The sequence below is a fragment of the Squalius cephalus genome (assembly GCF_949319135.1).
Source record: "Squalius cephalus genome assembly, chromosome: 1".
Lineage (NCBI taxonomy): Eukaryota > Metazoa > Chordata > Actinopteri > Cypriniformes > Leuciscidae > Squalius > Squalius cephalus.
This window is the reverse complement of record NC_137122.1, coordinates 56,802,651-56,829,029: the sequence shown is the minus strand read 5'-3', so window position 1 is coordinate 56,829,029 and position 26,379 is coordinate 56,802,651. Positions and strand designations below refer to the sequence as shown.

Genomic DNA, 26,379 nt, shown 5'->3' with positions numbered 1-26,379 from the left:
TGTGTGTGTGTGTGTGTGTGTGTGTGTGTGTGTGTGTGTGTGTGTGTGTGTGTGTGTGTGTGTGTGTGTGTGTGTGTGTGTGTGTGTGTGTGTGTGTGTGTGTGTGTGTTGAAGAGTCGAGCCTGTGCTTCAGTTCAGGAGAGAAACACTGATGATATTCTGTATGCTGCTTTATTTCACAGGCACTAAATTATATACACATTCATCTGTGTGTGTGTGTGTGTTTTATTTTACAGTGAATGTGTTTGTTAGTAATAATTCAGAAAATTCCTGTAAAATAAGTGTTTTTCTGTAAAACGTTTAATGAAAACTTGTGCACTTTAGAAAAGTTTTGTGCACTTTATTACAATTTGGATATTTTAACGTAATTTCATGTTTTTTGTTCATCAGTCATTGACAGTTTTTGAACGATTATGTGTTTACGGTGCGTGTGTGAATCAGATCATCATAGAGACGAGTGGCTTTGCTCTTTTGATGTGGACAGACATCCAGTCTATTAGTTTATTCTAATAGCATATATTCTATAATAATATATACTGTTGATATCTACTATAATATAATATATCTATAATATAATTCTACCAGTTTATTAGTTTAACCCTGCTAACGGTCTAGCCACATCCTAGCAACCATTTAGAGCTCCTTAGCAACCGTAACATCACGAATAAGCCATATTTCAGCACCAGAACATAATGCAGACTTATGAAAATCAAGCACCTAGAACACCCTAGCAACTGCCTAGCAACTGTCTAGCAACCATCTAGCAACCACCCATAACACCATAGCAATCACCTTGAACATCCTAGTAACTGCCTAGCAAACACTTAGAGTAACCTAGCAACCACCTAGCAACTGTCTAGCAACCACCCAGAACACCCTAGCAACCACCAAGAACACTCTAGTTACTGCCTAGCAAACACTTAAAGTAACCTAGCAACTGCCTAGCAACTGTCTAGCAACCACCCAGAACACCCTAGCAACCACCTTGAACACCCTAGTAACTGCCTAGCAACCAGCCAGAACAGCCTAGTAACTGCCTAGCAAACACTTAGAGTAACCTAGCAACTGTCTAGCAACCACCCAGAACACCCTAGCAATCACCCATTACACCATAGCAACCACCTTGAACATCCTAGCAACTGCCTAGTACAGACTTAGTGACCTAGCAATCACCCAGCAACTGCCTAGCAACTGTCTAGCAACCACCCATAACACCATAGCAACCACCTTGAACATCCTAGTAACTGCCTAGCAAAGACTTAGAGTGACCTAGCAATCACCTAGCAACTGCCTAGCAACTGTCTAGCAACCACCCAGAACACCATAGCAACCACCCATAACACCATAGCAACCACCTTGAACATCCTAGTAACTGCCTAGCAAATCTGTGATCAAGACTGTATTTCTTTCAAAAAAAACTTTCTGGCCAGTCTTTCTCAATAAATCTCTGGATAAGTTTTCAGAACAAAAACACACACAAAAAAACAGCTGTCTGAAAATACATGTCTATGAAATTCAGCCATAAAAACATTTCAATTCGTTAAATTTCAAATGTTCAATAAACGTATAAAGAAATCTAATTCACAACTTTTTAAAATTCCACATAATATTCAATTTTGTTAGATTACACTCAAATTTACACGATTCAAATTAAAATAATTTAATAAACTCCATATCAAATCAACATCAAGAACTTTTTGATCAGGTTGTAAATGTTGGTGTTGTAATGTGTGTGTTCTTGTGTTCAGATGCCGTTGATCTCACACTGGATCCAAACACAGCACACACTCTTCTCGCTCTGTCTGAGGAGAACAGAAAGGTGACGTGTGTGTCTGAGAGGCAGTCGTATCCTGATCATCCAGAGAGATTTGAGTATGAGCCTCAGGTTCTGTGTGGAGAGAGTCTGACTGGACGCTGTTACTGGGAGGCTGAATGGAGTGGAGATGATCCTCGTATATCAGTGTCATATAAAGGAATCAAGAGGAAAGGAGTGAGTCGTGACTGTTGGTTTGGATATAATCAGAAGTCCTGGAGTCTTCAATGCTCTGATCAAGGATTCACTGTCCGTCACAATAGTAACCGCACTGCTGTTTCTGCTGGTTCAGGATCCTGTAAGAGAGTAGGAGTGTGTGTGGACGTGTTGGCCGGCACTCTGTCCTTCTACAGCGTCTCTGACACACACACACTCACACACTTACACACATTCACACACACATTCACTGAACCCCTCTATGCTGGATTTAGACTTGATAATGTTAACTCTTCAGTGTCTCTGTGTCACATTAAACACACACACACACACTGACTGACACACACACACACACACACACACAACTGACTGACACACACACACAACTAACTGACTAACACACACACTGATGGAAACACACACACTGACTGACACACACACACAACTGACTAACACACACACACTGACACACAAACACACAGATTAACACGCATTAAAAACTGTGTTGCTGTTGTTGTTTCTTTTCTCGTGTGTGTTTTCTGTGATCAGTGTATACACTCACTGTCCTTGTGTGTGTGTGTGTGTGTGTGTGTGTGTGTGTGTGTGTGTGTGTGTGTGTGTGTGTGTGTGTGTGTGTGTTTGTGTGTGTGTGTGTGTGTGTGTGTGTGGTGTCTGAACGTTTGTTGATGTTGGTTGAAGATCTTGTTGATCATATTAAGAATATCATCAGGATGTTTTCTGTATTTTTGTTGTTTCTTTAAATATATTTGATCATCTGTCGGTTCCAGGAGAGGAAGACGAGCCGCTGAGTTTCTGTTTCCAGTTTCATTTGTTTGGTCACTTCGCACACACACACACACAAACTTGATGCTCAGGCTTGACTGTATTGTCCACATTAATATTGTGTAATATTCCTCAGGATGTATTTTCAGGAGATCATGTGATTTTACTGTATTAGAGTCACAGAATGATCCAGCGTTCAGAAGCTCTGCTGGAGAAACACGTGTTTATGACTGAACTCTAGACTGTGTTAAACCTGTTTGACTCTCGCTGCACATTCATTCCTCTGAAGAGTTTAAATATGACAGAATATATATTAATACAAACTTGATTTGTCTAGTATTTTGTTAAACGATCAGCTCTATCATGAGTGTGTTCTGACTCTGGATCAGTCTCTGTTTGCTCTGGTTTGGTTTCATCTGTGTGTGTGTGTGTGTGTGTGTGTGTGTGTGTGTGTGTGTGTGTGTGTGCGCGCGCGTGCGTGCGTGTGTGTGTGTGTAGGAGAGTCAATGATGATCAAACACCGTCTGACTGGATGTTCAGCTGGAAACACACAATCTCTTTATTTTCTGTTTCTAATCCTTAAACCCGCTCTTTGTCAAAATGTTTAATAAATACCGAATGCCAAAATAAATGTTCTTCTGTCTTTAATCCAAGAAATCAAGTAGGAATGTATAATAATATAATACTATTTTATTAAGTGAATCAGTGGGCATTATTCGACAATAAACATTTCAAATAGTAGAATATTGTCACATGACCTCATTATGATTCATATTTAGTTCAGAGTCCAGTTTTCATCTCGGAAATTAATTATTTTGCATTATTCAGTTTCGAGTTTAAAAAAAAATAAAAAGATCTATATTTGCCAATCGTCCAAGTCAAGCACAGTGCATTAGTCTTCAGTTCAGTGGGCTCTTCTAGCAAATGTATTTGATCATTTTAATAATCAATACAGAAAATGTGCATAATGTGCTACGAGTTCACGTGCTGTATATTAAGAGTAGTTATTAAAAACACACAGTGGATGTTGAACTCTTATGTTCATATTGGACCAGATATGGAGTGACAGCCACAAAACCCAATGTCTGTCTTTCTGGACTATAAGTCGCACTTTTTTTCATAGTTTGGCTGGTCCTGCGACTTACAGTATATGTCAAAATTAATTCAGACTGAGATGAATCAGAGAATGTCTAATAAGGCTCAACCAAGAGAAAACATTACCGTCTACAGCCGCGAGAGGGCGCTCTATGGCGGAGTTGTTCAGAAGCGACACCAAGGATGAAGAAGATGATGTGGAATGAGATCGCGGGAGCTTGGTGAACTTGTTTACTGGTAACTTGCTTGTTGGACTCGCTGGCTTATGTTAATTTAGCCTATTCAGCCTCCCAGGTATATGTTCTTTATGCTATTGTGCAGCTGAATAACTGTTAATGTGTTGCGTTAACACACCGGACACCTATTCAGCCTGTTGTTCTGTGTAGTTGAATAACTTGCCTTTCCAGATTAAATGTCTGTTCTTGGTCTTGGATTTTGTGAAATAAATTTATAAATAAATGCGACTTATAGTCCAATGCGACTTCTATATGTTTTTTTTCCTCTTCATGACGCATTTTTTGACTGATGCGACTTATAGTCCGGTAAATAAACCAGCAGGATCTGAACACTCAGAGGAGAGAGAACACAAGATGACAGAGAGAGAAAGTTTAGCTCTACTGTTCTCTGAATAATCACACTAACTCGACTCAGCAGCTTTGCAGCGTTTGTTAAATCTCTTTAAAGAGATGAACGTGTGTAAAGATCATGTTCAAGCGTAACGTCTCAGCATGAGCTCCTGTATATGGTGTGTGTGTGTGTCGCAGTGGAAACTCACTCATTAAATGCTCTATAAATGTCTTTGAGTGTTGCGGTGAGCAGCATCTCTAACACACACACACACACACTTGAGCTCCTCCATGTTCTTCTACTCCACCTCACAGCAGCTGGACTCCTCATACACACACACACACACACACACACACACACCTCACAGCAGCTGGACTCCTCATACACAAACACACACACACACACACACACACACACACACACACACACACACTTGAGCTCCTCCATGTTCTTCTACTCCACCTCACAGCAGCTGGACTCCTCATACACACACACACACACACACACACACACACCTCACAGCAGCTGGACTCCTCATACACACACACACACACACACCTCACAGCAGCTGGACTCCTCATACACACACACACACACACACCTCACAGCAGCTGGACTCCTCATACACACACACACACACACACCTCACAGCAGCTGGACTCCTCATACACACACACACACACACACCTCACAGCAGCTGGACTCCTCGTTCACACACTGTGCTGTTACTTTATTTAGATTTCATTTCTAAACCCTCTTCATTTATTTTTACAGACCCAGTTTTTTAAATTACAGACCCATCAGAGCAGGACGAGACTCAGTTCAACACCCTGTGAACAACAAACTAGAGTTTTCCTGCTTTTAGTCCATGTCTGTTAGTTCTGAAGCCATTGATACGCTTGTGTTCTCCAAAACATTGACAAAATTATATTTTTGCACATATATTTAACATTCCTAAAGCCAGAAAGCTGTTATGAAAAACACAGTTTACCTCTTTTCTTTAAGAAGAAATCAAAATAATATTTATTACACTTGTACAATAACACATAAATATGACAACAGATTGTTTTTTAATGCCATCATAAACACAGATGACACTATAACACTGTTTCTCTGGCACTGAGGGAGAATATCATCATTTATGACTGACATCAGGAACCGCACAAGTAATATCAATATGAAATGTCATCAATATGAAAACGGTACAGATGTAGTTTCATAACATCAGCAACATGAACATTTAAAACAGCACTTTCATAGTGATACTTTGGTTAAATATTAAACACTAATGTAGTTCTGGCTGATATTTACAGCAGTATTTGGATGTTATGAACAGAATGAAGCTGTAATTGTGTGTTTCCAGCTTGAGCTTTAAGGAAACTGAAATAACCCTGTCAGGACCACAACTATTTCTCACCAAACCAGAAGATGACAGACGGACAGATGCTAAACGAAAATAAAACACTGGTAAACACTGGTTTAAAACATGTGCTAAACTATATTACATTAAAGATAGAGAGAAGAGTGAGAAATAAACGCTACTGTGAATGGGAGATTTCCACATATTATTCTGGCCTTTTGAGACAAAGAGTTTTCCAGCAGAAGCAACAACAAGAACAACTGAAATAACAGCATGAATGAATCAGTTGAACTGCCTTTACTTTGGTTTCAGCTCAATATTAGAGTTGCAGATTTGTCTGAATGGATGAATGAGGAAAGATCAGCTCAATGATGGAGTCGAGCGTCCAGGCGAGTCTGTTCTGGTCCTCAGCATCTGGTGATGAAGCTCCTGGATTGGGTTTTGGCCACCAGTAATCTCAGCGAATCGCTGGACGACCGGATGAGTTCTCTTCCACTGACAGGGAAAGACAGAGCAGAGGAGGGTTATTCTGTCCGTTTCAGAGTCAAGAACGGCCATCATCTCATCTGTGAAACCTCAGAAACTGATAGTGTTTAATCTTAGAAAGTGGATCTCACCAAACATGCATGTCCACGTTTCTTTTTCTCTCCAAAAACAAAAGATAGACGTAAGAACTTGTGTTTAGCTTAAAGAAAATAATCATTTAGATTTTCTATACTGCAATGCAAACAAATAATTATAATAATATCATAATTGTCTAAATTGGGAAGAAAAAGGAACTTGAGTGTTTACACGTGCTAACATTAGTTGTGCTGCTTTAATGCAGATTTACATTAAAAAATTAACAAACAAACTATTGTAAGAATGTAAGAATAATGTGAAATGACAACAAATACAACGTAACGGTCACCAGATGGAGTGCCCTTGAGAGCCACCAGAGGGCACTCCACATAAAACTATTATCACTCACAAACTACATTTCCCATAACTCACTGCCCGGACTCATTATCACTGATCACATTCACCTGTACTTCATTCACATTGCATTCACCTGTGTCTCATCATCCTGTTTGTCTCAGTCTATTTATACCATGTTCATTCATTCACTCACCGCGAAGTCTTGTTTGTGTCATACTGCATTTCTGAGCATTCTCCTAGTTTTTGTGTTTCTTGGTTCTGGGCCCAGTTTTTCAAAAGTAATCCAGTGGGATTTCGGATCACGGATTGGATCAAATCTTGGAAATGGGTTTTTCAAAAGCAAAAGAGTGATTCTGAACTAAGATCAGATCATGTAATCCGATCTTAAATTTGATCTGGATCAAACCTGCCCTTTGGGTTTTTCAGAACTTTGAACTCGGTTTGGGATCTATTTGATCCAAAAAAACAGGATTATCCTGATCCCATCAGAAGGGTGGATTCAGTTGTGATTTTTCGAACCAAATAAAACCAGAGAGGTTTTTTTTTTAAGTGAATGATCACAAAATCAATGTTTACTGATGATATATACATTTCTTCATATTTGAAGCATATATGAAGCATGTCACATCTAATGAGATATGGTAAAACAACAAAATCTGCAATTTAACATTATAACAAAATAAGGAAAGTAAAATGTTTCTGTTTATTACAGTGTTTCTGTTTCTTAAAATTAAAATAAACAATGGTTATTTGTGGCCACCGGTATTTTGCCAACTGTTGTTCTTTTCTAAGCCAGTAGGCTACACTGTTGGTTCCATTTAAGGCTCTAGTAAACAGGATTTGGTGATCCTGAAAAGTTCCTATCCGGATCAGATTGATCCAATCCGATGTTGCTTTGAAAAACTGGCTCAAAAGTAAGCTGGATTACGTGATCACGGATCGCAAAAAAAAAGGATTACTAAATCCGGATCAATTTTATCCGGATTAAACCTTTTGAAAAACCGGGCCCTGGATATCTTGCCCTGTTCCCTGGATTACTCTCTTGCCTCTGGTCCCTTGCTGTTTTGTTTGTTTGTTTGTTTGTTTCTTTCTTTGTTTTGACTGCCTGCCTGTGTATGACCCTTGCCTGTACATTGGATTACGCCTCTGGATTGCCCCACAAAATAAAGCTGCATTTGGATCTCCTACTTCGTGTCTCTGAGAAGTTCGTGACATACAACACAAAAGTAATACATCCAGAAACATTATGAAATCAAATTAATAATTTTGGCACGTAATAGTGAGTGTCAAAACGTAAAACATTGTTATAACAGTCCTAAAATATGCTTAATTTCTTATCAATGGAAGTTATAAGATAAAATGTATAAAAAACAGAGATAAACAAAAAACTAATTTTATAAGATAAAATTAAAATGTATAAAATTTTAATTTTTAATTTAATACCAAAATAAAAGATCTCCCGTTTCCAAAAGAAAGAGAAACTGGTAGCCCTGCATATGACTGGGTCATATCATTATACATAATATTATAATATAATATTATGAAAACAAATTAATAATTTTGGCACGTAATAGTCAAAGTCAAAATGCAAAACATTGTAACATTGTAAAATATGCTTAATTTCTTATCAATGGAAGTTATAATATAAAATTAAAATGTATACAATTTTAATTTTTAAAAGCAAATATATCAAATATTGAATAAAATAATAAAATAAGGCAGGGCTACCAGTTTCTCTTTCTTTTGGAAACGGGAGGTTTTTTTTTTTTTGGTTTTTTTTTGTATGACTGGGCCATATCACTAAAACAATACAATATAAAATAATACAATATTATATTATACAATACAATATTTTTCAGGTTTTATTCTATTATTTTATTCAATATTCTATATATTTGCTTTTAAATGTCTCATGGGCGCTTTTTTTAATCAGAGGATTAATTATTTCAACCAAACCAGTAAAAATACAGTTAAAAATAATGCAAATGGGAATGTTTTTTAATCAATAAAGAAAAGAAGTATTTGATTTTTAATGTAAAGTGACACCCTTCATCAGTGAGTCAGTATGTCAGGTGTTCGTCACTAATGGTCAATGATCACTTCATTAATCATTTAATTATCTCATTAACTTCACTGACTCACACTGGTCAACAACACGGGCTTCAGAAGTGAAACAGCAGAGATATATTGTTTATTAGCACTTCTGTTTGTCTGTCTTAATAAACCCACTAGTGTTCACAGTTCAATCAAACATCTGTGGACTTCAGCATTTTCTGTGCAAAACACTGTTTATGTTCAGAGAGAGCAAGAGCAACGAAGGTTTACCTAAATGACCATCAACAAATATGAACATTCATCAGTGTTTTTGTTAAGTCTGTGGTTGTAATATGTGGAGTTCAAGTCTAACTTTAGACGTTTCCACCCAAACTGGTGGAGCTGGACTTCAGGAACACTAATGATTAGTTAACTTGAAGTGTGCTATTTTGAAACAACTCATTTTGTACTAAGTATATTCTAGTAGTAATTAAATTGTAGCAAAGCATAACTTTAAGTGTATTTAATGTACTTTTGTGTACTTAATTAGAACAACTTTAAGTATATTTAGTAAGTGTATGCCTGTGTAGGAACTATACATGTTTATAGTGATATGAAAGTGTACTTTATTTGTGTTACAAGTGCATTACAAATTCATTATGAGTGTCTTCGAAACATACAAGCAATATGGTGAAAAAGAAATATATTTAAATTGTACTATGTATTAAATGTATTATTTTGAAACAACTTCAAGTATATTAAGTGTATTTCAAGACATGCTAAAGATCAATTTTAAGCTATTTGCACTATATTTTAATATATTAAATTGTGCTAAAATGGATTCACTACAGTTAAGTGTATTTCTTTACAGTTCAAATATATTTGAAGCTTAATTTTAATGTATTTCAAGAACATTTAAATAGCATTACAAATGTATTAGCATTACACTAATAGTTTATTATAAAGCTGTTTTATTCAGTATTTAAAATGGTCTGTTAGTGAGGTAATCTATCAGGGCTAGTTCATCAAGGTTTTCAGCCAGTAAACAGGATGGTGTGTATCTATCGGTCAGGACACAGGAATAAAGACGAGGAGATGTAATTTCTTCTTTCAACTGTATTGAGCTCCAGCAGTACTCATCAGAACATCCCAATATCCAGTATTGTCATTATAGTCTGATAAGAAACAAATAAATCACCATTAGATACTGTCATTTAAACAGGTACAGTACTTAAATTACTATGCAACGTAAATAATAAATCCACACACATAATACAAATCAGGATCATCAAATATAAATCTCTCAATAAACATTACTATGCCCCTTTAATCATAATATACAATTACATAAACGAGGATATTACTCTTTGGAGAAATATAAGGAGCTTCACCTCCTATCTCACTGACCAGTTTTCATGACACTGTATTAAACGGGGTTTACAGAAGGAGAAATGGCGACACCCTCTGGCCAGACTAAGCTACTACACAAACAGCGTCCGCACGTGCTCTCATGACTTCTTAACTCAATGTTATATCAGAAAGCTCACATCAGTTAAATTATTAGTTCCTACAATGTTTTACAGCATAAACATTGTTCTATCGCTATAAATCTCACTCATCACGCTGGGCACATGTTAATGCATGGTAATTCTACAATATAGAAACAAACACAACGAAGTGAGTCACTTACTTTTCGTCACGAACTCAACACATGAATATTGGAAGCTGGATCATTCAGAAGAGACTAAAGAAACTACACAACACAGGAACGTAGGCTGAACTTGAACACGTTTACTATAACCAACACACTACACACTTCCTCCACCGTAGCCTTTTATACATGGTATATTTTAAAAATTAAATATAAATATTAAGACATACACAGACTTTGAAATCAAGAAAACTTTAATATAGTATCTTATTGTGTACATTGCAAAATAAATATATAAGAGTACATTAAAAAGTACAGCATCATATATAATCTCTTGAACAAAATACATAATAACAAAGATCAGTGAAATGCTGTGGCAGAGCTATATTTATACAGTTTTTGTACAACACTTCAGTTATACCTGTATTACTGAAAACTACACTATGAATATCACATCACTAAATAAATAAGCATCACAATGCAATTTTCTGAAAAAAAAAGAAAGTTACAGAAAAACAAAGTGCAGAAGTGAATAATGCATTATGTACAAACTCAGGCCTACAAACGGCTGAACCACAGAAACAGAAGAGATTGAGTGTCACATCTTCATCTTCAAGTGGACGATCGCTTCTCTGAGTTCGACTCATTTTCTGCAGCTGAGGGCTTGTGGTTCAGACACTGTAGTGTGTGAAGACTGCTTTATCACAGGATCTGTGAAAGGGAAGAAGAATTTATATACAATTAACCAATGATTAACATTTTTGTATCCATGTTTGAATATGTCCCAGCCAGCAATGACATGTGGGGTCCAGATGAGGGCTTCATGGGCGGCAAACGTGGGCCCCATTATGGGCTTGCACCCGGGATCCACATTGGGGCAAGCCGTGGAAGCCCAGACGTACTGAAAGTGGGACCTGTAAGGGTACTGCATGGGTCTTAATTGGGCAATTCATGTCAGACCCATTTGGGCCCCACATGTCATTGCTGGCTGGGTGGTGACTAGCGTGACTTGAAATGTATTGAGTTACAATTACACTGTAAAAAATAAAATCGTAAAAAAACGGTCAATGACTGTCAGCTGCGGCTGTTTTCTGCAGATGTATTGGACAATGTTTTATAGTTGTTTTAAGACAGACTAATGTCTCCACATTTTAAACAGATTTATCAAAGACTTTAGATGTTGGCTAAATACTCAGTGCTGAAGTTGCTATAAATCAGTGTGAGCATCATGTTACAGCGGCTAACGTCAGTGTTCCACGTGCAAGTCATATTAGCAAATGCAGACCTATCCACCTAGGGGGAAACTAAACAGTGATCTATTTATTTATGCAGACAGCAGCTAAAACTTACAGTAACTTCTGAGGGGAGAATCTTCATCTCTTCGAGTCTGCTTCGACTTGAAAAGCTCGGCTCTGATTGGTCAAACTGAATGTAGATGAACTGAAAAAGTCATGCTGTTACACTGTCAAAAAAACGACTGCACAGACAAGTAACGTCAATGTAATACAAATCTTACCTAGAATCATATAAGTTACATTGTAAATGTTTTATCCAAAATATTAAAATGATAAATACATAAATATTTATAATATATTGCAGTAGGCCTAAGTGTTTATAAAGTATTTTAAACACACTAAAAACTTAATCATTTTGCTATGTTCTTACACAAAGTACTCATAAAATTTATTTTAAGTAAGAGCAACATAAGTGTTTTCTTTACACTAAAACTTCACTTAAAGTATGCTTGTGTTTAGCATATTTCTTAAAAGTGTAACTAAGCATAAATTTATTACCAATGTACTTATAGTGCACTTTATACTTCAAGTATGCTTGTTTTTAAATATGTTTTTAGAACATATACTAAAGTATAGTCTATCTATCTATCTATCTATCTATCTATCTATCTATCTATCTATCTATCTATCTATCTATCTATCTATCTATCTATCTATCTATCTATCTATCTATCTATCTATCTATCTATCTATCTATCTATCTATCTATCTATCTATCTATCTATCTATCTCAGATGTGATGGGGAATAACATGATCACAGCGCCCTCTGCTGTTGTTGTTAATACACACTGTTTGGTGACGTCACATCATGGCGCGACACTTACTGTCTGTAAACTGTGTGTTTCGGTTCACTCGAGGATACAAGAACAGTCAACGACTCCTCAAACACACATGTTGTGGATCATGTAGGCTACTGACGCCTCGAATCTGTGTGTGATTCACGACAGACAGAATCAGCGCTTCACAATCACTCTCGACTGCGACGGTGAGAGAAAATAACGTTATTCATTCTGTCTCAAACCTAGTGAGCATCAAAACAGCAGATTCAGTGGCGCTGATGTCCACTAGATAGGCAGCACTCTAGGTTATGAGCAGCTGCATCACTGATAACAACATCCCCCTGTGTGTCTGTGGTGTGAGCAGGAGCAGCGAGTAGTGCAGTGCTGAAGTACACTATCACACATGATCAGCTGGTGGAGTTGATGTCTACTGAGGTCCCTCAATCTCACAGGGGTAAAGGTGTTGCTGCACACCTGGCGAAGGTCAAACCGCTTTAAACTCCCTCACTTACTCAACTTCTGCTGTTCCCTGTATCTCAATCATCTACTTCTGTTCTTCTTCAGGCTGCTCTGGATTTCGTTGTTGAAGAAAACATGAAAGCGAGGATTTCCTGTTGGTACATTAGGAAATATGTGGATGAAAATCAACATCTGAGATACCAGGCTCATATTGAAGATAAATAAAGGGAGAATTAAACAGATTCTACCTCTGTGTTTTATTTTATAATCATTTTGTATAAGTTTTTACTTAGATCAACCATAAGTGACCACTCTACTGCTTAGCAACAACCTAGCAATGTTTTATGTTAAGTCTCTTTACTGGTGTAAATACATCCACAGGCGTATATATAAATATAAATCCACATGTTAATGTCTGATGAGCTGAGCTGTGATACTGAAGCTTGACAGAAAGGCGAGTTTATTTGCCTTTTTTTATTGTTTCCTTGTTTTAGTGTTGTCACTTGCTTTAAGAGTGTGTAGTGATTTATGTGTGATTTTGTCCTTTCTGTTAATGCTGGATTTATTATAGTGTCTTATTAACTGGGTATTTAATTGGTAAACTGTCAAGGGTACATTTTAAGAAAGCTTTTAGTTTAGGCTTTTTATTGAGTGCAAGCGCACTTTGTACTTTTTGCACTTTATTTGTGGCCTCTGGACAATAACATCTTGGAGCTTTTTTGCCAATTTTTGTGTGTGGATCTTTTTTCTTTTTTTTTTTGATCTACGCGCCACAAGAAGTTTGTTCATTATTGTGTTTGGGACTAGTGTTTGTTGCTATGCCTCTCCATTCTCTCTAGAAAGCTTTTAGTGGAATAAGATTATTTTTGTGAAATAAACTTAAAACTTGTATTGTGTGGAAGTCACGTCTTTCTTAATACTTTTAGCCAAAGGTTACAAATAGATCAAAAGTTCACAATTTAGCATATTTGAAATATTGAACATTTGTAACATTATAAAATGTCTTTAATGTCACTTTTGATCAATTTAATTTACTGTGTCCTTGCTGAATAAAAGTTATAATTTCTTGTTTTTTTTTTATCTTACCTCCAAACATTATTTGATTTTTTTTATTAACTTCACAATGTTAATTTAAATTTTATTGTATGCACATCTTTTTCTTTTTTGTACATGGGGTTCCTGCTCTTTGACAACTGTCCCGCTCTCCTCAATGACATGAAAAACACTTTACAATCAAGCTATAATATGGGGATATTTACATAGACCTGCTTGTGATGTAGTAAGAGCATGAGTAAGAGGTACCTATTTTAAAGCTTAGGTGTCCCACATCGCCCTAATTAACCCAATTCATCTATCAGTTAAAAAGCGATTTATCCATTTATATTTTTACTTTTGAAATGAATAAGTACTCACTTCTTTATTTCATTTTAAGAGGCACTTCTAGTCTCTAGTCCAGTGCAGTATTTCTTTTTTCTTGCGCTTTATTTACTTATAATTTTTTTTTTTAATGCAATAACACCAGTGCAGTTGCAGTAGAGCACGTAGCTCAACGTCATCGCGTTCAGTCCAGTTTGGGCGGGGCTTGATGTTGATGACGCGGAACTCGCCTGTCACCCAATCAACACCTGCCAGTCTGAGAGTGAAACCGAAAGTTGTCGATTCAGACCTATGATTCAGACACACAGACACCATGTCAGAGAATTCAAGATCAGAAATGGCCTCAAATGTCACGGTAAGTTTGTTAAAACGTTTTATAGCTATAATATCAATAGCATTATCAATCAAAGTTATCTGTAGATAGAGCATTTGTGTGTAAATATGTCGAACTCAAACACGTTAAAGCTAATTGTTAGCTAACTGCTACTTCACGGTGGTAACTGTAATAGCCTACTCATGAAAACGGATAAACGTACACAGATTGTATTTCTGATTGTAAATTGTTGTGCTGTTACCTGAAAACATTAATAAACTAAATAAAAAGATGTAACGAGAAACAAGTAAGAGCAAAACATATTGGGCTGAGAGCAAGGCCGTAATCATGTCTTGTAGCCTAACGTACATTCACTCTTATTTGTATGTCTAATATGTTAAAAACACGTTTCTTGTCTCGTCACATTCATTTATGAATAACGTGGATCATGTAAATTATAGCATATTTTCAATTACAAATAGCGAAATTCCATAAAAAAAGTTGAGTAGTTCACATTACTGTATCCCAGCTAACAGGAAACATTCTCATAACTCTGGCTAACGTTCTCTCAAGGTTCTCTCAAAGTTATGCAAACGTTCTTCCTGCAACGTTAATATAACGTTTGTTAAATGTTATCTGGTTCTATGTTATCTGTAAACACTTAATTTATTATAATTTATAAGCTGTTTACCACATTGGGACCAAACAAATATTTTTTGGTATTACTATCCTTATGAGGACATTTGGTCCCCATGTAGGGAAAACTAGATACACACACACACACACACACACACACACACACACACACACGCACACACACGTCTACTTAGCTATCTTAATGGGGATATTCCATAGGCGTAATGGTTTGTATACTGTACAAACTGTATATTCCATCCCCTTACACTAACCCTACCTCACACATCACACACAACTTTCTGCATTTTTACATTTAAAAAAAACAACAACCTTTAATTAGGCTACTTTATTTGTATACTTAATTTATAAATGAGGACATCCAAGGACAAGGGAGGTTTTTGGAAATTATGTCAGGTTTTTGTCCCCAACATATAGTTAAGTACACAGACACACACAGGGGTACAAATATTGAAAATACAAAACTTTACCACACAATGTGTAATATATTTTGATAGGAGGCTGACTCGGGAAGAAGAACGACAGACACGCTTTGCATGTTCACTTATTTTACTGAGTACTTCAGCAACTACGGACCACTCACGTACAAAACATTGGGCGTGGCTTAACGTACACGTCACACATCTATTACACAATGCACATAGGAAAAAACATTGTTAAATGAAACAGACCAGGTCAGAAAAAGTTTATGAACTTAGAAAAATCTAGTAGTGCTCGGCGGTATGACCAAAAATTGATATCACAGTATTTTTCTAAATTTTACGGTTTCACTGTATATGAGGTTTTTTTTTTTTTTTTTTTTTTTTTTTTTACATGAACTGGGTGTTAACCACATTTTCTACTGATTGAGATAGGAAATACTGCAGTAGATTGAAAGTATTTCCAGATTGAAAGATTAAATGATGTTTTATTAACAAAGTTCGGGAGGAAGCACGTTCAGATAATTAACACGAGTGGAGAGCACTCAGCAATCAACGATAAGAGGTATATATATACTCCGCAGTCTCACCTCAATTCGTTGACAGTTTAGCAGCATCCCCCCACCACCCCTTCTCCACACTTCTGGTCCTAAACACTTACATACGGGGGGAGTACTCTGACAGCACGCCAAATACACATTCAACTTTACTCCCTCTAATTGTATGTAAGTGTGAACTCGTGAAATAAAAATAACAGTTCTAAAGACAGTCAGTTCTCTTCAAAGATACATTTATATAAAAACACCAGTGCCGAGTTTTGACTTTGAAACGTGCAGTGCTCGTGTTTATTCAGCGATGTCAAAGGCTTTTGGAAAATCTATTTGTGCCGGGCAGTGTTGATATTGTGAACCAATGTATGGGAAACACTGTAATATAATTTGACAGCTATCAATTATAGTTTAATCTATCCATCTTCACCATCACGCTTAGTAACACGTACAGTTGTGCCAAAGCCACTAGATGACAAGCCTGCAACCTTTAGCCAAAAAAGGTTATGCTAACGGCATCATGTGATCCAAGTTAGCCATTACACTTTCTCCAGTGGTAAGAGAGCCCTCTCATCTCCCTAATATAAGACCATCTCTGGCTGTGCCATCATCACAGTGCAACAGTGAACAGAGACTATGAGATCAATATCCCGTCTAAAGTATTGCGGCCATGGATCAAAAAATAGTTAAATAATTTGAGTGACGTCAACTCCCCTCTTTGATTGATTGGCTAGAGGAGGAGCTGTCAAGATAGAACTAGTGGACCAATGGTGACGCTTAAGCCCACCCTAATTTACATGATACTCGAACTGCAACATTTGGAAAAGCAAGCGCAGAACATGGAAAGAAGAGCGAAGAGAAAAACAAGCACAAGTATACAAAAAAATTAAATATAAGCGGAAAATGCAAGACGGCACAAAGTACAGAGCAATAAAGAAAACATGAACATAAGTTTTGTGCAAAATAATTTTATGTGTTTAAAGTGTGTTATTCATGCTTATTTTTTTATTCACACTTATTATATTAACCTGTGACCACGTTGTTTGCTTTTCTGATCATTTTGCATTTTTTTTTTTACAAAATTTGATTCACGCTTATTATTCACGCTTATTATTTTTTGAATACCGCAATACTTTAGATGGGATTTTGATCCCATAAGAGACCCCTCTCAAACAGTGTCGCGCTGTGTTACGAACGTTGTATAAGCGACATACAACTTCCTATAATTTCGCACTCATTTTACGTCTGCTCTAGTGCCTCTTGTTCTTTGGTACCCTGCTTGCACTGTCTTGCGCATTATCTTATGTGTTCTATGCTATTTGCACAATATCTAATTGCACAATTATGCCCAGTATCATATACTACTTATGTAGTTGCCTTGCTGTGTTAAATAACAACTTGATCCTTTTATTATAGATTGTTGCACTAATTGTTATATATCGATACTGTTTATTCTATTGTCCAGAAAACTTGTATTTTATTTATAATCTTTTTCCTTTGTGTATTTAATGTGTAATTTGTGTAATTTCATGTGTAACTATTTGTTGTCTTGCACCTCGCTTTATTTTGGCCAGGTCGGCGTTTCAATTGAGAACGTGTTCTCTACGTGCTCACCTGGTTAAATAAAGGTTAATAATAATAATATACACCGGTATTGCGGTATATTAAACATTCATATCATAACAAAAATAGCATCTAGTAAAACCCAGGAAATTCATTTTAATTTAATTGTCAAAATTCAATGTATTATTCTTGTTTTTTCTTGCCACATACAGGCCTGAAATCAAATCTGTCATCTACGAAGAAGAGAAACAGAAACCTGACTGTACAATGAGTGTGAATGAGGAGAAAGAGGGGGAGGCGTCTGTTCACTCTCCGAGAGCAGCATCTTCAGGATTCAGCTGTGTGTCTATGAAGAGTAACCAGTCCATGGTTCTGCCCCCTGATCTCAGTGATGGACCATCTTCAGGATTCAGCTGTGTGTCTATGAAGAGTAACAGATCCATGGTTCAGCCCCCTGTGTTCAGTGATGGACCATCTTCAGGATTCAGCTGTGTGTCTATGAAGAGTAACCAGTCCATGGTTCAGCCCCCTGTGTTCAGTGATGGACCATCTTCAGGATTCAGCTGTGTGTCTATGAAGAGTAACAGATCCATGGTTCAGCCCCCTGTGTTCAGTGATGAACAATCTTCAGAATTCAGCTGTGTGTCTATGAAGAGTAACCAGTCCATGGTTCAGCCCCCTGTGTTCAGTGATGGACCATCTTCAGGATTCAGCTGTGTGTCTATGAAGAGTAACAGCTCCATGGTTCAGCCCCCTGTGTTCAGTGATGAAACCCCTGACTCTGTGTGAGTATCAATTTCAATTAAATTTTTCAATTCAAATGAGCTTTATTAGCATGACTGTGTAACACAATGTTGCCAAAGCATCTACATATTATATATAAATAATAAAACAAACAAACAAAACATATATGTATATATCATGTCATATGTAGCATAGTAAATATAAATAAATAGATAAATAAACACAATTTATCCTAATAAATGAATAAGTACAGTGGGTCTCTCTAGAGAATTAGCTGACTCTGGCGTTGTGAATAGCTAACACATATTTAGCCGCTAGTGCAGCTGTACTATCATCTTCTCCCAGTAAGAAGAACATTTTCTCAGTGTCACTCAGTTCAACTCAGTATCATTCACTATCTGTTAGAGCTGCACGTTTCTGAATAAACAACTGAAAAAACAAAACATGTAATTTACTAGAGGTTCTGACAAAATGTTAATTGCTGCACTGCAGTCTATTTAAAAAATGTAAAAACAATTTATTTTTTTTAAATGAATTTATTTAACAAGATAAATCACTCACTCCCTTGGACTTGGTATGGTGACAAATTTCTGAGTAAAAAGCTTTTCTAATGTGACAAACTATAGAGCGGGGTTTGTCTTCTGATAAACAAGTAGGCTAATAAAAACTCGGTGAGTGTTTTAGCGCAATTTTCTCACCTCATGGGATCACAACACTAAGAGATAGTAAATCTTTTCCTGGATTTTTTTTGTGCGTTCCCGAGATTAGACCTTCCTTAACATAATGCCGAAAACCCGAAGTCTCTAGGTGGTCTGGTTGAGGAGTAGATAGAAGTGCAAGATTGGTGCGCACAGACGCACAGAACAGAAATCATGAGTTAACAATCGCAATTTGTCCGGTGGAAAATTGCGCTAAAAATAACTAGGGCTGGTCCGAATACTATTTTTTGAGCTTCGAAGCTTCGGTAGTAATGAACATCGAATATTCAAAGCTTCGGAGAGAGGGGGCTGAACATATTCTTCTCTCTAATAAAGGCAGTATTCTCTGTGTCTGTCTGTCCGTTTGCATTTTGATTATTTCGAGAACCGTTCATCCAATCGACTTCACAAGAGAGTGCAGTGTCGCATTTGGTGTAATATAGATAGACACGCGAGACGTGACACGTTCAGAAATAATACATTTTAATAAACTACAGAACAGCACGAGCGGGAAGTGGCGCACCTCACGCGGGCAGGGCTTATCTCCGAGAACGGACACTGCACAAGTGATATTAAACACATCTTCCCCATGAACAACACAAAGTAAATACACTCGCATGTAACACACACACACACACACACACACACACACACACACACACACACACACACACACACACACAGGTCTGTTAACTTAAGCAATACTTTTAATAAGGTAGTCTAATATTTTTCTGACTAACAAATTACTGACACAGTAAAGAGTAGATTTAAATAAAGAAAAACGAAATTTAAATAAAGAAAAAAATGAAATTTAAATAAAGAAAAAAATGAAATTTAAATAAAGAAAAAAACTAAATTTAAATCAAGTAAAACTAAATTGAAATAAAGAAACTAAATTGAAATAAACTAAATTGAAATAAAGAAAAACAAAATTGAAATAAAGAAATTAAATTTAAATAAAGAAAAACGAAATTTAAATAAAGAAAAAAACTAAATTTAAATAAAGAAAAACTAAATTTAAATAAAGAAAAAAACTACATTTAAATAAAGAAAAACTACATTTAAATAAAGAAAAATGAAATTAAGTTAAATTAAAAACGAGATTAATTTAGATTGATAATAACGGGTAAAAAGCTTGATACATTTTGTTTCTATTATTCTATTTTCCACAATGTCATTGACATTAAATAATAGAAAAAGCAATGCAGCTTAACCCAAACTACAAGCTCAGGCATGCACTTCTGTCTATACAAACTCCGCTGTTCTGCGCTCTAGCCAGAGAATACTCCCGTTGCAGGAACACTTTAGTAGGCCAAGAAGAAGCAAATAACGAGGTTGGGTTCCTTCAACTGTCCATCCTATTAAAAGTGGCTAGGCTATATAAGATAACTGTAAAAAAGAGTATTGTATTCCGTCAGATTGTATAGTGCTGAACATATTCAAGCGCGAATGAGAACCGTTTTGAGGGGGATGCCAGGTGTGCAAAAAAAAACCCCAAAAAACCCAGAATATTCGAATGTCAAATTTTCAAATGGAATACCAACCCACCGAACGAATATTCGAATATCCGGGTCCAGCCCTACCAATAACCAGGCTATTTTGAATAATGGAAACAGGGTATTGGGATCTGAAGAGAGGAAAATCCTGTTTTCTCTATATTTGCTTTGTGTTTGTGTGAGTTTTATATGACAGGTGGTTGGCTATAGACCTCGGTCAGGGTAGACGCCATATTTTAATGTTATGTGGATAAAAACGAGGTTGTGAGGGACAGACGTACAGTCTTTACAATGGCATTCAGTGTGTATAAAGATCAAAGATCAAAATAGTTCAAAACTTTTGTTTTTGTCTACTAAATTTTTTGGAAAGATGTTTTGTCAGTGGAACAATTGTACAAATATGCATTGATTCTTATTAAAGCAACCAAGTTATTCGGTCAAGAGCAGCAGTAGCCGTGTTTCCGTTAAGTTCCATCAAAGTTTTTTCGCTCGCATGACGTGGTTTTTCAGGCAATTCGAAAAAGGAATATTTCGCAAAACTGCAATGGAAACAGTTTTTTCGCATTTACCTGTCACCTGGTGTAACGCCATCATTTCGCAGTAGTTTTTTATCAACATTGAGAAAAATTACAAAAGTGTTGTGCAAATCTATAATGGAAACATGGTTGGTAAGTGTTTTTCTCTTTTCTATCTTTTGTCGTTTGATTTAATGACACAGACAGCACCAGGGTTATTAGGCTGCTGTCACTTTAAGACCTGATGGACAGATCTGATGTGACACCATATATTTCCCCAACTGTTTTCTTTCACCTAAGACATAACCAACTGTGTTTACATTAATACGAACAGTGATGGGGATTTTTGTGTGTATTTGATCGTGTAGAAGCACAATAAGACGCATATGCTTCAGTTCTCTTTCGCGTCTCATTGTGCTTGAACAATTTAACATTGCTTGAATGTTTAAACTGCCTAAACTTAAAAATACATGCAAATATAGATTTTTTTTGTAACGATGCAGTACTGACACAATCGGGCCAGTGAGATTTCCATCTACTGTCCCGAGTGTATTTCACCGACAGCGCTGGACTCGGTTGCACTCGGAAACATTTTTCGAGTCCCAAAGGCAAAATGCATCCGAGTCCGTGACAAGTGCAAGTCTGTTAAAAGTTTAATAAAGTTCAAACATTATTAAAGGCAAGTGAACACTCAGTATTAAAATAACAAATAAACAAAAAATTACAAGCATAGATAAATACATAGTAAAAAGATAAATAAAATTAATTGTTAAAGCTACAAAAAGTCTTTTGTGGTTTAACATTAATGACACAGAGACTGCAGCAGGTATTTTAGACTTCTGTTGATTTAATGCACTGATCTAATATAATGATACACATCTCTTTTCTTTCTCACTTCTTTCTCACTTAAGACACAACCCACTGTATTTATGTGGATACTCGACAAGTTTTTTTAGATAATTTTGTGTGTGTCTCCTTTAAAGTGCAAGGAGACGTGAAAGAGAATTGAATTTGGTGTTCACGTGCTATCTGAGACGTGCTCTCTCTGCGCGCTTCACGAGTGTGAGCATTGAAACCGCATGAGTGCCGGATTTAATTCTATTTTGCATCTTCTTGCACTCAAAATTGCCAGGACTTAAACACTTGCAAATGATAAACTGGTTAATATTTGAAGTTAAGCCACAAATCGCATGCATGCAGAACTGTGGAGCCTTGTCTGTATCAACTACAATCTGTCACACCCCTATCCATGATGTAGCTACGTCACCAATGAAACATATTTGCTTAATGCCCGCATGATGGATACTTTGGCTCACTCTAAAAAAGAAAAGTCAGGAAGAGACATGGGCTTACAAAGGCAAAGCAATTGAAGAATTAGTGGTTAAATTTGTCCTCAACATTACAACCACAACCTTTTGTTTATATTTCTTAAATTGCATTAATAGCAAATAGGTCAATGTGGTATATTTTTCTGGCTTCAGAAATGATCTGAAATATGTCTCTCTTTTCCTCAGTATCATCAGCAGGAAGAGAAAGATGGCAGCATCTCCAGTATCAAGATGTGTGTCTATGAAGAGTAACAGATACATGATTCACCCCAATGATCTCTGTAATGAAGCCGTGACCTTTGACCCTGTGTGAGTATATTCATCTACACTTAAAAATGAATTCATTACCCTTACATCATTTAATTTAGGAATGTTTTTAAACTTGATTTAATTTACTTTGGGTCAACACAATTTAGTTGGATTACATCAACTTTATTAGGTTTGTCAGACTAAACCTTCTTACATCATTCAATTTTATTTTGTTGAGGCTATTAAATTTAATAAATTTACTATTATTTAATTGTCTTAGTTTGGTCCAACTTATATTGTTTTATTAATTTACTAATGTTTAATTATGCTATCATAAAAGTGCCCCATTCACTCCCATTCACAAGGCATTTTAACCTAAAACAAAGTTAAACAAACTTAATTGGCATTTGCATTCTAATTATGCTTTTAAATGAAAGTTTGCCTCGAGTAGATTAACAAAAAGAGCCTAGGTTGCATTTTGGTGAGAGTTACCCTTTAACCTGTTAAGCCTCACCAGTGCGTCGGCGCACTGAAGCGTTTTTTTATATATATAGCTCAAAGTTACTATCAGATTTAATGTTATACTTCGACAAACTATACATCATTAAAAAGATATAAGACTCAAGTTTCAGTATTTGACCACTATTGTATTCTGAGAAACTCATAGTGACAGTTATGTCTTAATTTGTGTCAGGAGTTATGAAATGAAAAAATGAGTCGATACCTTTGATATGAATTATGCGCGTCAGCCTGTTCCATTCATAAAAAACTCCCGTGCTGTCGTCATGACAGCGATACACAAAACAACGTCCCTCAGGGCTTTAGCTCAAAAATGTGCAGATTTGGAGAAATATTGATATATTCTCATAGATTCACATCATATTTCTATAGACAGGAATAATATTTATTGAATTTATACCCAAATGCGTCGATGTAATCATTATGAGCGATTGGATACTCTGATACTGTGTTTTCAATCCATACCAACAGCCTGAGGGCGCTATATGCACAATAATTGTCCATATATTGAACATGAAGAAGAGCCATGATCATGTGACATTCCAGGACGTCACTGATACACACAAAGCTACAGAGTTCGCGCTGTAAAATGCAGATACAGATGTTTTGAAGATAATAAACATGATTGCAATGATATTTGAGTTACCTGTGTTTTTCAAGACATGCCAGGTATTTTCATAATAATAGATTATATTTATAATGTAATGCTAATCTATATAGACTATCATTGTGCAGAACAGTATACAATAGTATATTTTCTGTCTGGTTGTTTTATCTGAAGCCAAATTAGATCACAGAAGATTATTTAAAATACTCCACTTGCGTTATAAAAGTAAGTTTGGAGCACAAACATGGTTTTAATCTCATAAATGGTCGTGTATTGATGGTGTGCTAAGCTAACATGCTAGCTAGCCCTAGGTGCACCTGCAACCTAGAAGTTATACTTTTATGTTTTTTTGAATGCTTACTGAAAGTTTCTTTATTCAAGAATGTTCTTTATTCTTTATTTAAAATGTGAGGTGAACTTTGAGAAAATAAATTAGGGACTGAAACCCTGTGAATAGCATGTGAATAGCCAGTCGTTAGTAACTATAATGCAGACAAAAGAAATGCATATTTCGAGCCATAACCAGGCTGGAGAGGTGTGAATGTGTGCAGGGGGAGACTGAGACTGAATGGGGCTCGTTTGCACCACAAAACAATAGAGACAATATACTGGATAGATGGTTAGAAGATGGCAATAAACATCAGAAGCATCTTAGAGTCAAATCAAAATAAAGTCACATGACATGGTCTTGAAAAACATTAAACTAAATACAGAGTTTTGGACTTATTATCTTCAGATTTTAAACATAAAATGTTTAGACATGTGGCTTTAGCTGTAGTGCATTTCTAGATTGCTCCAGTGCCAACTTCAATTTTATTTTCATGAGGATGTTTCATAAAAATTAATTTCTAATAACTTTACAAAACTTTGAAGCTATTTATAACAATTTTTGTCATTATGATAATAATTAATTCTACATTTACAATAAACTGCCAGGTGTCAGCTTTCAAATGAGACCATACTTGTGCTTTTAGTACAAAGGGTTCATGAACTGTATCTGTTTCAGTTTGGGTATGTCATTTCTGGGGATTTTTCAAAAGTGGGGTTGCAGCTTAACAGGTTAAAGGGGGGGTGAAATGCTATTTCATGCATACTGAGTTTTTTACACTGTTAAAGAGTTGGATTCCCATGCTAAACATGGACAAAATTTCAAAAATTAAATTGTAAGTTTGAAGGAGTATTTCTGTGCCAAAAATTGTCCTTCCGGTTTATCACAAGTTTCGGAAAGTTTTTTTCGAGTATGGGTCTGCGTGACGTCAGATGTTTTTTTAGAGCATCATCAACGGAGTTGTGTAAGACTGTTTGTTCCCTGCATTTCGACGATGATCGTTTTATAAACAAAGTCCAGATCGACGGATTTGCAGATCGTCTAATGCTTAAGGATGGAGCAGTCACAATGATAAAGGTTCGCGGTCGTGGTTGGAACCGGGCGGTGAGTAAAACTGCTTCAAATGTCTCTGTGTTGTTAGCTCGGGTTTTTCCGGAAAGACTCGGTACAGCCTATCTTTCTTTTATAAATATAATAAAACTAAAGACTTTTTGGAGATATGAAGGATGCAATACTACTCTTTAGGTACTCAAGATTAACAGGAGATTGAGTGAAAATGAGCGTTTCACCCCCCCTTTAATCAAAGAACTTTCCTGATGAATTTGGTTTGGTGAACGAATCATCAGTCACTTTAGTCTGAATCAGACAGGATACTTCAGTCGGTTCACTAAAGCATCGGGTGCTGGCTGAATTGAACGTTTGTTCATGCGTCTTGTGAGTAGAACAAAATAGTAATAAAGTACTTACCATTATGTACTCTATACCGCTGAGTTTGAGTTACAATTCTTATCACCCGATGTCTGTGATTTCATGCACCGATTACAGAAGGACATCTGCTATGCATCTTGGATGAAGTATATATATATATATTTTGATGGATTACTTATTGATATAACTTTTATTTATTATTAAAACCCTATTTAATAAACTTTGTGTAATTTTATAGAAGTGTCTCTTTATAATAAACCCACATAAGTGAGCAGAGACTGTATGTGAAAAAGTATGTGACACTGATGTTAAAATGGGCACTCTTTGCAGTTTCCACGATTTGGCTCTATATATCAGTTTTATAATACCTTTTTTGGTCCCACTTTATATTAAGTGGCGTTAAGTACTTTGTACTTGCATAAAAAAATAAGTACAATGTACTTATTGTGTTCATGTTGTATTGTAAAACACTTTTGCTGCTATTGAGGTGTGATACGGGTAAGGTTAGGGACAGGTGTGGTGGATTGGGTAGGTTTAAGGTGTAAGGGAAGGGTCAACTGTGTAATTACAAATATACTTACATTAATTACAGCTGTAATTACATGCAGGAATTTTTGAAATGTAAGTACAACACATAGTGCTGGGCGGTGAAGGGTTAAAATTTAAGAATCTATTTCAGATA

The 26,379-nt window shown here is 36.2% G+C and overlaps 4 protein-coding genes across 7 annotated transcripts in view; 3 read left to right on the top strand and 1 right to left on the bottom strand.

Annotated features, from left to right (window-relative positions):
* Nucleotides 1–26,379, top strand: part of LOC307155419 (NACHT, LRR and PYD domains-containing protein 3-like) — a 117,735-nt gene that overhangs the window by 60,879 nt on the left and 30,477 nt on the right. The window contains exon 11 of one of the 4 annotated variants that reach the window (XM_079866023.1): nucleotides 1,749–2,422. The exons of the other annotated variants lie outside the window; for them this stretch is intronic. Coding sequence (XP_079722149.1) covers nucleotides 1,749–2,305 — 557 coding nt within the window. The 3' untranslated portion in view covers nucleotides 2,306–2,422. Of the gene's footprint in view, nucleotides 1–1,748; nucleotides 2,423–26,379 lie in introns of those variants that run through there. 4 annotated transcript variants of the gene reach the window in all.
* radil2a (Ras association and DIL domains 2a) overlaps nucleotides 5,417–26,379 on the bottom strand; it is an 89,708-nt gene continuing 68,745 nt past the window's right edge. Inside the window, exon 16 of the mRNA XM_079866132.1 lies at nucleotides 5,417–6,269. Within this exon, the coding sequence (XP_079722258.1) occupies nucleotides 6,182–6,269 (88 nt within the window). The 3' untranslated portion in view covers nucleotides 5,417–6,181. The remainder of the gene's footprint in view (nucleotides 6,270–26,379) is intronic.
* Nucleotides 11,147–13,301, top strand: LOC307166345 (protein NATD1-like; the record flags this gene model as incomplete). Its single annotated transcript, XM_079884645.1, has 4 exons — nucleotides 11,147–11,299; nucleotides 12,583–12,658; nucleotides 12,817–12,935; nucleotides 13,017–13,301. The coding sequence occupies 4 exons, from the start codon at nucleotides 11,147–11,149 to the stop codon at nucleotides 13,134–13,136; spliced, it is 468 nt and encodes a 155-aa protein (XP_079740771.1). The 3' UTR covers nucleotides 13,137–13,301.
* Nucleotides 14,565–18,973, top strand: LOC307155718 (uncharacterized protein). Its single transcript, XM_079866590.1, has 3 exons — nucleotides 14,565–14,643; nucleotides 17,998–18,574; nucleotides 18,915–18,973. Exons 1-2 carry the CDS (start codon nucleotides 14,636–14,638, stop codon nucleotides 18,572–18,574), a joined length of 585 nt encoding a protein of 194 aa, XP_079722716.1. The 5' UTR covers nucleotides 14,565–14,635; the 3' UTR covers nucleotides 18,915–18,973.